At 50.1% G+C, this 10,870-nt stretch overlaps 1 protein-coding gene across 4 annotated transcripts; it reads right to left on the bottom strand.

Annotated features, from left to right (window-relative positions):
- Window positions 1-3,192: 3,192 nt before the first annotated feature.
- Window positions 3,193-10,384, bottom strand: CHST12 (carbohydrate sulfotransferase 12). Of its 4 annotated transcripts, XM_053958010.1 has the most exons (3): window positions 5,591-5,633; window positions 5,376-5,493; window positions 3,193-4,984 (listed from the first exon to the last, which is right to left on the bottom strand). In XM_053958010.1, exon 3 carries the CDS (start codon window positions 4,888-4,890, stop codon window positions 3,640-3,642), a length of 1,251 nt encoding a protein of 416 aa, XP_053813985.1. In that variant the 5' UTR covers window positions 4,891-4,984; window positions 5,376-5,493; window positions 5,591-5,633; the 3' UTR covers window positions 3,193-3,639. The 4 variants fall into 4 exon arrangements, with proteins under 4 accessions (XP_053813985.1, XP_053813984.1, XP_053813987.1 ...); XM_053958009.1 differs by lacking the exons at window positions 5,376-5,493; window positions 5,591-5,633 and adding an exon at window positions 10,332-10,384; XM_053958012.1 differs by lacking the exons at window positions 5,376-5,493; window positions 5,591-5,633 and adding an exon at window positions 10,188-10,315.
- Between the last annotated feature and the right edge of the window lie 486 nt (window positions 10,385-10,870).

Here is a 10,870-nt window from a genome sequence, read left to right as displayed (position 1 = left end):
TCTGACGCTGAGCAAGCACTAAAGCTAGTTTCAGTTCTACCCAGCTGGAAACATCTTGGTCAAACCCCCAGGTTATTTTTGCATCTGCACATCAGTTCTGCCTCGTTAGAGACTCCGTGCTGTCTTTGGCCAAGTGGTCAACCCCAGGGAAAAGCAAGCCAAGAGGGGAACAGGACACAACTTTGCAGGCTGAGCATGAAATGACAAAGCCAGGTTTATTCAGACACAAATAGCCTGGTTCAAAGCATTTTCCAGCCCTCATGAAACTGATACGAGCATCATAACCATCTACATTCCAGGATTTTTAGCCCTCTTCTGATTTCAGGCCAGCACGGATGCATTCTGCCTGCCATTATTAGTCAAACACCAAATTCCAACTCCTTTACGATACCAGGGGGAAGGAAGCATGGCTGGTTGAACTCTTTGTCTTTGTCCCCCCCACATACACACTTTCACATCATGAGAATAGAGCAAGAAACCCACAAAAAATGCACATTTCCAAAGCCAGAGGCTACATCCCAGTTCTGGCAACCCAGTGGTCTTACCACAAAGCTCAGCACAGCCTGGATCCCCTTTGACTTCTTAACAATACATTCACAGTGGTGGCAGGGTGGGGAAGAAGGGCTTCAAAAGGGAGGAGCAGCAAGGAACAAGTTATTTTGAATCCAGAAGCCAACCACTGCAACATGAACACTCCCCATCAGAGTTTTACTGCTCCTCCCGGGAAGAGCTTTGAAGCGTGGCAATGGAAAATGAGGAGAGAGCCAGGAGCACCCAGCACAGTGGTTGAGACAGTTCTGCAAGCACTAAAATGTTTGAGATATCAGTAAGGGCTGGACTTGGTGAGGTAAAAAGGGAAAGTAGAGAACACAGAGCCCTTGGTGGCCTCATGCCATCCGTACATTCTCCTGCCTGAAGCTTCCAGGGAGGCTGATGGAGCCATTGGGATGCAGGCAGCTTGCTCAGCCTCACACATGGGGTGTTTTGGACCTCAGTGTGATGCAGAGTGGTGTTAGCACATAAAGCTGGAATTTACTCACTTCATCCAGCTTTGGATGTGGAAAGAGAAATCAGTGTGTTCCAAGTCTCCCCTGTCTAGCCAGTGTCAGCAAGGGAGTCTTGGAAAAACCTTTTTCTTCTATGGCTGTTAAATCACAAGGCAGCCACATGGGAAGGATACACTCTCACATCACATGGAGCAGCTGCTGGGCAGCTTTTGCAGCCATTTTGCACCTTTCCTGCCCATTGCACAACCAGGACCTTGCTGCCAATAATGGTAACACTGCAAGCCATTCCTCTCCTGCCCTGGATGACTGCCAGCCAGCGACCTTGAGAAGATGTTCCTGGGACAGGCCATGGCCATGAATCACAGGACAAGTGTGGCTGGGGAGGCAGCAGCTGGTTTGTGGCACTGGGATCCAGCAGCCAAGCACTGCTCGGAGGGGCAGGAAGAGAGAGGACAAGATCAGGAGGTGCAGGGGAAGCAGCTGGCGGGAAGCTCACACGGCATCTGTGCTTTGGCCCCAGCCCCCCATGCCAGCACATACTAAACATCAATTTCATAGAAATTAAAAGAGGAAAAAAAATAAACACTTTGAAAAGACAAGAGATGAAAACATCCAGGCTGTGTTTTTTGAAGACAGGGATGAACCCACCCTGAAGAAATGTAAATGTAGCAGGAATCAAGAGACTCTCGGGATTACTCATTACAGGAGACGAGACTCTACATCTTTCTGTTTTGCAGCAATTAACTGTTAACTGGGAAAAAAATTGAATAGATCAACACTTTTCTATTATTAGTTTTAAATAATGACTCAGAAGCAGACACTTCCTTTTTCCCCAAGCTATGAGGAGCAAAGCACCAAGACCCTGACGACAGCTTCAGGCTCATTTGAACTGCAAATATCTCTGCACAAATTACAGGAGAGTGGTGTGAGTACAAGGAGAAACAAACCCTTTGTTTTGAATCTAACTACCAGCAATTACGTCTCATTTATAGGTTAAAAAGCTTGATACAGCACATTTATTAGAAAGAGCATGGAGTGCCTGGATGTACTTGTGCAGAAACTGGGGAAGTGAGGGGGGAGAGAGAGAGGAAAAGTCATGCCTGCTGATGGCCTTGGAGAGAAACTGAGTAAAAGGCCAATACAAAGAAGTCTCCCCAAAACACAGAGCTGTCTCCCAAGGCCTGACCCTGGACCTTAATCACCCATACCATCCACAGTCCAGGGAAATAATTAAGCGTTTCAGCTCTGAAAGAGTTGCCTGCCTAATCTGCTAAGCAAACAGTTTTTGCAGAGCAATTCAGAGAGAGAAAGAGAAGCAGATTCAGCTGATGAGACACAAAAAGTCTCTAAAGGCATTAATTTCCTTTGGGAAGCAGCCCACATGCTCCCAGCACAGTGGGAACCATCACTCCTGCAGCAGGTCCCAGCAAGGCAGATGATCAAATCTGCATCAGCCATTTGGAATAAGCAGAAAGGCAGCAGATGAGGATGTGGTGTCACAAGCAGTAGCTGGAATGCTGAAAGCAGAAAAACTTTGAGTTGACCTTGACATCTGCTTATTGAAAGAAACCTTTTGGATCTTCTTCTCCCCAGGATAAGCATCTGCATCCCTGCCATGCTCCCTTAAAGTGTGCACAGGGATGATGAGGACACAGCACAGATCTCAAGGGATTTGCACTGCATGCAGCAGTGGCCAGGACGTGGAGCACCACACCACCAGGGCCTGGCCAGCTCGCCCATCCAGGAGCACTCTGTCCATCCTGGCTGGACACAACCCCCAAGAACATCACCACCCTCCTGGAAAGGGACAAGTCATGGGAATGCTCCACACTAGCAGTGTATAGGGGCTGAACCTCAGCTTTGTGGACAGCAGAGTTCCACAGTACTTTGCCAAAAGGTCAGGCAGTGCAGAGGTGCTGTGTTGGTCACCTGCATGCCCCAAAACACCCCACAGGACCTCTTGTCACTGCTCCCAGTGCCATTTCCTTCCTGTGACCCTGGTGTCACACTCCACACCTGTGAGTAGTGTGAGTCAGAGTCCTTCCAGGTGCTCTTCCAGGCCTGTTTGGCAAAGTCAGGCACCCATCTCACTGCCTCAAGACCATCTTGAATGACCACCAGCTCCCAACATTCCCAACCCCCAGAGAGATCCAAGTGCTCTGCAAACCTTCGACCTCTGAAACAGCAGCCCTGAGACAACACACAGAGGCAGGTACATAATTTCTTGGGGTTTTCTTTTACTTTTTTTTAATTCCTTCCCTTCCTTTGCCATGACACACACTTTGTTTTAAATATCTTAAATATATTAATTTTTAAAAAGTATTAATAAAAAGCTACTGAAGGACATGATTGGCAGAGTGACCAAGGGCAGCAACCCATTGCAAAGTATGGGGACATTTTAAAAAACAGAAAACAAATGATAACCCAAAAAATGGCATTTTTTGCATATGCACAGCTGGCTGTAATACCCTGGACTCTGGCATTATTGTAAAAATGGAAGGGGAAGCAGTAGAAAAAATATATTCCATTGTACCAACTTGCATTGGGAAGGGAGTTAAGAGCAAAAATGAGGAGGATTTAAACGTTTTTGGTATTTCAGATGTTCCCTCCCACACCCAGTGCCCAATCACTTTCAGTCTTTAAGCAAGTTTTCTGGCTTGGGGTAGCCAAAGAGTACAAAATCTGCTTCATAAAGCTTGTAGAGCTGCTGCCTCCAAGCCAGTGGGATTTTGGCAAACCAGTTATCTTCCCAGCTGCTGGCAGTCCTGTTCCGATAGCTGGGTGGGAAGCGAAGCAGCCTGTCCACTTTGAGGAGCTGCAATAAATAAGCAGCATCCTCATCCAGCGTCTCCAGCTTCCCGATGAAATCATAGTCTATCTGGCACGGGTGGCACAGACGGTAAACCTGCCTCCAGTGCTCATTGAAGGGGGCAATCTTCTCTGTCCTGGGATCCAGTAAGTACTGGATGAAGTCAGAAAAGGAGACTTTGAGGCCTGCCCCGAAGGCCTCGCTAACGGAGGTGGGAAGGTTGGTGTGGTTGGAGTAGAGCTTTAGCATGGGGATGGCGAAACGCCGGTAGAAGTCCTCGTTCTCCAGCTCGAATTTGCTGCGAAAAGCGGAGATGAGGCGGACAAAGGGGTCTCGTACAAAGAGGAACTTGGTGTACTTCTTCAACTTGATCTTCATCAGGTGCCGGGAGAACTTCCCGTAGCGGCGCCAGAATTTGTTGAACGTCAGGTGGGTGCTGGTGTTGTGGACGTGTTCCCGGGGGATGTCCAGAGGGTTCCGGTAGGGGACCCCCTGGTCCAGCAGGCTCTCACTTAGCACGATCATCACACGCTTCCAGTTGGTGCAGGCCACCTTGGGCACGTAGCAGTAGATGACGCCGTGGCGGTCATCCACGATCAGGTGGTTGAGCTCGTAGTTTGGAATGTCATCGAAGGAGCGCTCCTTGGTGGGGAAGGTGAAGCTGGAATTGGCACAAAACTCCCGCAATGTTCTCTGCCTCTCTACCTGCAGCTTCTCTTGGTCCAAGCTGTTCCTGTCCTTGTGTGTAGACCAGTCATAGCCCCGCACGTTCTCCTCCAAGTTACTCACCACAGGCTTGTTGGAGCCCTGGATGAGGAGCTGCTCTGTCTTTCGGGGGATAGAAGTGTTCTGTTTCAGGCTCGAGCTCAGCAGCTTTGCCAAAAATTCATCTACATCTGGCAAGGCTTCCCAGTCCTCACCTGCTGCGATGGCTCCTGGGGAGCGGGGTCTGGAGAAGGATGTGTGCAGGTAGAAGTGAGCTGTCCCCACGTTGTCCCAGTACACAATAATCAGGAGGATCATGAAGATGGAGACCAGCACCACAGACAGACGGAGGAGCCGCGCTTTGGTCATCCTGACACTACTGTGGTAGCTGGCTTTCACCTGGATTCACCTCTGGCTTGCAGAGTGAGGCTTGGGATCCAGCATGGTGCTGCAGAGCAGGAGCCTGGAAAGGTATGAGGAAAGAAAAGTTAATCCTTAAGAAATCCTTCTGGTTTGGAGAGAATGACCTGGCACAGTCAAAATTTGTCGTGGGGCTGACCGTCCCCACTTCCACATGGGGAGAGCTGTGAGAGTCAGAGCTATCCATAGAGACTCTGTGGAAAAGAGCTGGCTGGCCAAAAGCAGACATAATGTGCTGCAATTTTATCAGTTTCATAGCAGTCATGGGTTTTTATCAATATCAAGTTTCTGGAATTAAATTATTTCAAGAGAAGTTCTGTTTAAATTTTTAAAAATTAGTAAAATATAATGATTTCAGGCCTAGAGCTTACAAAGGCAAGTTTGAGAGTATTAAAACATACAACCATACACAGAAAGTATGCAGAACCAATTACCTTTCAGACCTCCTTGATTTTTACACTATCTGACATACAAGAAGAAAGAAGCCTCAATCCATGACTTCAGCTTTTGGTATCACACTGTGGTCTCATCACTGCATGAAGGTGCTCCGTGCTGAAAACAAATTCCTTATTTGAATTATGAATACAGGGCTGGAGGCGCCACTGCCTCGGCGGTTAAAGCAAGTCCCTGCTGAGAGAACATCACTGACCTGAACACACCATCTTATCTACTCTGTGTGAAGGCACCCGGTAGGTGTTATTTCCATGACCTCTCTTGGTAGCTATTTCATTTTGCCAGGAACAAAGATTACACAAACAGTTCTCCTACAACCCCCCGCAAAGGGATACAGTCCTGATAAGAGCCACGCATCAATAAAAATCTAAAGGAGAGATTACCTTTAACTGAATGATTTTGGAGATTAAGGATGCTCTGGTAAATCTGTGTTTGTGCCCAGACACTGTTGAGTCAGAACCTCTTTTCCTGCTTTAATGTAATTTATATTTCTATTACACTTAACACTAACAACTCTTGATCATCAAAGACAGGTGAGAAATCACTGTTAAAGAGGCAGCTCAGATCATCTGTTCTGAGGGGTGCAGCAGGTTTGAGTTTTTTGCTTCAACCAGCCCCATCTTTTCACTGCTGTCTGCTTTCCATGACTCCCAGCCCCTTTCTTCCCACAAGATCCTGAGGGAACAGCCATCTCCCCACCCTGCTGCATGTTTTCTGGTCCAAGGCTCCATGCAGAGGCAGGCTGGCAAACCAGCCTTGAGCTCTCCCCGAGCCAGCAAGGAGACAGTGCCTACAGTCAGGGAAGAACAAAACAGCAAACTGAGGAGCTACAAGTAGTTACTGCAATGTTCTCCACCCCTCCAAGCATAGTCCAGGCTCTGATTATAAACACAGAGAAGCACCTACAGATAAAAACAAGAGCTGTCATTTCCACAGACATCCTAAATCTTTCCAATGACATCAGAACAAACCCTGCAAACACCAGCTTTGAAAACAAAGCCACTTCAGGGCAAGCTGCCCTGAAAAGTTTTGTTAAAATGAAGGCTGGGTGTCTCTTCTTCCCAAAACACACAGGTTGCTCCCCAGCCAATTCACATCACCCTTAAACAGCATCAACCCCACCCCTACACAAAGATGCAGAAGAACTCAAGTCCAGATATGCAGAAGTGCTGAGCTCTGTCATACCCAGGGAAAAGGTGCTCAGTACCTCTGAAGTTCACTGCAGCCTTGCAGTGAATGACTTGGTAAAAAGTCCCCTGCATGGTTGTGCTTCTGTCTCAGGGGTGATGGGTTTTAACAACCAAAGTTCAGGTTTCAAACATTAGACAGGAATTTAGTAACAGTACCAGATACTGTTACATGTCAAAGTATTAGGTCAGCTTGTCCCAAGACACAAAACACTTATCTGAAGGCTTATGGTTTCTCCACCCTGGTGTATTTATTTACTATTTGGAAGTAGGGACAGACAGAAATTCAGCAAAGCTGTAGCCTAACACAGGCTTTGCACTGCAATACCAAAAAGTGCCCTCTCCTGAAGCCAGGTTCTTATTCTGCCTGCGAAGGGGAGCTGGAGGAACTGCAGACATAACGTTTTACACTCTGCAGAGCAAGAAGAGGTACTACTCAGCAGTAATTCTCCTTGTTTAGCTAGTCAAGATTGAGGATGGAGCAGATCTGAAAAGAAACACCCAGAGAGATCAGCAGAGAGCTAAAGAAGGGGCAAATTACATATGTGCATCAGCACTTCAGACCAAGCATCTGAGTCCAGCAGCAGAAGATAATGGAGGGACATTGCCAAGCCTCCTGCTTGGCATACTCCTGGGTTTGAGTTTTGCCCAAGTCTGTTCTTGCTTTTGATCCCATTTAGCTGCTCAGGGTAGGGACTGCTTCCTATTCTGGATGAATAGGGTGCCCACTGCGCACAGAATCCCAGCACGCTGCGCTTCCAGCGCTGCTTGAGACCTCTGGGCTGGCTGGAATGCAGCAAGCCTGGAAAGCTGCACCGAGCATCCTTTTCTGCTGTCCCCATACCCAGCAGCTCCCACAGCCCTGGGCAGCACTGCAGCCTCTCAGCATTCCTGCAAAGCTGTCCCAGCCAGGCCTGGAGAGATCACCCTCCTGGCAGCAGCGACAGGGGCAAACTGGACGCTGTGTGTGGCACTCACATTCCTGGGGCAAATGGAAAGAGGGATCTTCACCAAAGCCACCCCACAATGCAGCTTTACCAAGTGCACCCCAAGGGCTCCAGCCTGCTTTCCAGGACACGGCACGCAGGCCTGCCAGAGAGTTTGGCTTTTCCAAGACACACACAGAGCAGTGAGCAGCATAGAATCAGAAAGACTCCACTTCTATTAACTCTACCAGTGCCAGAGAGGAACCCTGGAAAAGAACAGTAAAACAGCTTAATTCCCCCTCAGAAGGAAAACGCTGCAGAAAACAAGAGTTGCTCTATTGATTATGACCCATCCCCTTCCTGAGCACTGCATAAAGGACGCCAGACTGAAAGCACAAATTAGAGCTCTCTGTGCACATTAGACGGAACGTGCCTCTGTCCTCCCCTTGCCAGAATCAAAAGGAAAAGCTTCCAGAAAGAGCCAAGAATTTACATTCAAGTTCAACCCAAAGTCACCAGCCAACAGGAACGTGCACCAGGATCCACACAAAGCTGCCTCTGTGACACGGTGCTGGCAAACTGGAAAGTGGACCAAGTGCTATAATCATCCTACAGAGTCCCCTGAGCAGCCATCCTGTGACCATCTCCAACCTGAACCTGGCCTGGGTGTGAACCAAGAACTTTTCTCCCCATGCCAGGCCTGAGAAAGACACTGTGGTGCGAGGTCACTCGTGCCTTGACAGGTTTAACAACCACCTCTCAAACTCATTTAACACCAGAAAGGGGGGATGTGTCCCCAACACTCTTATTGCAATAGTTATTGCAGATGCAACTCCTCAGGGGTGTGGAAACTTTATTTCCACTTCACAGCCCAATTGTAACTGTTTATTCTCAGGACAGATAAGAGCTGAAGTAATTTGTGTCTCTTTATCCCTCTCCTCTTGGCTTTATACAACAACTACATTCCCTTCCACCCTCTCTGCAAAAGAAAGTCCAGCTCCTTACAGGAGCAGTAAGGCCCACAGAAAATAAAGCAGCTTACAGAAAGCATGTGCCAGATACAGGAGACAATAAACCCTCTCTTATGAAGAGCAGTGGTTTTGAAAGACATGTGCCTCCAAAGGCTTGGGTGCTGATCCCCTCTCTTCTTGCTTTGGGTTTCCCTAGCACAAGGCACCACCTCAACTCCTCCAGTGCCCATTTGATCTAACATGAGAAGATACGGGATTTCAGGTAGCTTACTTGGATTTTGCCTGCTTAGGAAGACAGAAAGAAGTGGAGTAAGAATTTTTAAAAACACATAAAACCCCCACCAAATTAAAATGGATACTTCCCCTTGGGGCACTTCACCAGGGATTACTGGACCCATATAGGCTTCTATTCTTACATATCATGGTACACACCAGTTATGCTTAGGGAATCAGCAACCGCTAGAAAAGTGGAACCTAATTTAATCTCCTAAAGGTGCAGGAGAACGAGCTCCCACCAGTGAAAGCAGACTATACCAATAAACAAATTTAATGCATTTGGCTATCACTCAAAACATTGTTTCTGCCCAGTCTCCCAAAAGTCTAGCACCCTTTGCAGAGCAAGGAAGTTTTAAGCCATCGAAATACACCAGTACTTACATTAGTATAAACGTACACCATACACAAAAAACGGAGCTGCTTTGCATGTTGCACCACAACTTAGCCCATATTTGTTAGAGACCAGCAGAAGAACATCCTAATCTACAGTTTGCCAGCACCTTGCCCGCCACTGTTGCCACAAAACGTGCTTTGTACAGGCTTGGCAGCACTTGTCACCTCTCTTTTAATATCCATACTTGGAAGTTGTCACAATTTCCTACATTTCAGAAGGAAACTCCCCAGACGCAGGACGTACTGTTCACCCATCACTTTTATCACAAACTTCCAGCACACGCTCCATCCGTGGCTTCACAATCGCAGGAAGCACCTCAGGCAGCCCCGGTGCTGCAGCCTGGGCCAGCAACACGCGGGGACATTCGTTGTGTGTCAACCCTGACAGCCGCACTGGCTGTAGTCACCTTAGAAACACCTGGTTCCGGCAGTTTTCAGCCTGAGCTCTGCGGTGAAGCTTTGCACGTGAAGTTCAGGCTGGAAGAAGAGCGTTTTGGGCCGGATCCCCGCGGAGCAGAGCTGGAAGCCGGGCTGTGCCGTCGGGGAGCGGCTGCGTCCCGGCATCGCTCCCGCAGCCGCTCATCCCCCGGGCGCTGCCAAGCCCGGCACTGGCTGCAGAGCACCCGGCAGGGCTCCACCAGCCTCAGGCCCAGCACCGGGGATGGAAAAGACCCCTAGGATCGAGTCCCACCATCATCAACCTAACGCTGCCAAACCGTGACCCCAAGTGCCACATCTACATCTACCTCCAGGGACGGTGACACCACCACCTCGTCCCCTGGGTCCGCTTGAGGCTCCTTCCTCTTCTTCTATCTTTTGCTACTTGTGAGAAAAGACCGACACCCACCTGTCTACAAGCTCCTTCCAGGTGGCCGAAGAGAGCGATGTGGTGCCCCCGCTCCTCCTTTAATCCAGGCTAAACCCCCCCAGCTCCCTGGGCAGCGTCCAGCCGGGAAGGTGCCGCGTGTGCGGAGAAGGGGAGCTGCCCCGCAGAGCGCTCCGCAGCCCCAGCCCCGCGTCCCGCCGGAGCCGAGCCCTACCTGGCACCGGAGAGAGCGGAGGAACAGGCGGGGGCACGCCGCGCTCATAACCGGGAGCTGGTCCGGCCCCGGGGCGGCACCGCTTCAGCGAGCCCCGCCCGGCCCCTCGGACAACCCCCGAGCCCTGCCCGGCCCCGCGCTCACCTCCCGCCCGGGCACCGCAGCCTTCGCCTTCTTCCCCTTCTCCTTCCTCCCTCCCTCCCTCCTCCTCCTCCTCCTCCTCCTCCTCCCGCCGCGCTCCCGGCGCCGCCTCTCGCGAGACGCCGCGCGCGGGGGTCCCCGCGGGGCCGCGCAGGCGCCGCTCCGCCCGCCAGGGGCGGCCCCGCCCGCGCCCGCCCGCGCCTGAGGGAGCGCAGGGGCGGCGGATCCTGACCGCGCTCCGGAGCGCTCGCACCCTCCCAGCGTGAGGGGAAACGGCCGTAAAATAAAACACAATTTTCACCTCAACGTGTGGAGGAACTGCTTGCCATGGAGGAGGGCAGAGCACTGGAGTAGGGTGGCCAGGGAGGGTGCGGATCTCCCTCTCTGGAGATAGCCCACATCCATCTCGACGCGTTCCTGTGTCACCTGCTTTAGGTGACTCCTCCGTGGAAAGGAGTTTGACTAGGTGATCTTCAGAGGTCCCTCCCAACCCTGAAAATTCTGTGATTTTCTAAAAATTTAACGTAAAGCTCACTTTTAAA

Source organism: Vidua chalybeata, chromosome 16, assembly GCF_026979565.1.
Source record: "Vidua chalybeata isolate OUT-0048 chromosome 16, bVidCha1 merged haplotype, whole genome shotgun sequence".
Lineage (NCBI taxonomy): Eukaryota > Metazoa > Chordata > Aves > Passeriformes > Viduidae > Vidua > Vidua chalybeata.
The sequence above is the reverse complement of the archived record's forward strand: the minus strand, read 5'-3'. Positions and strand labels throughout refer to the sequence as shown.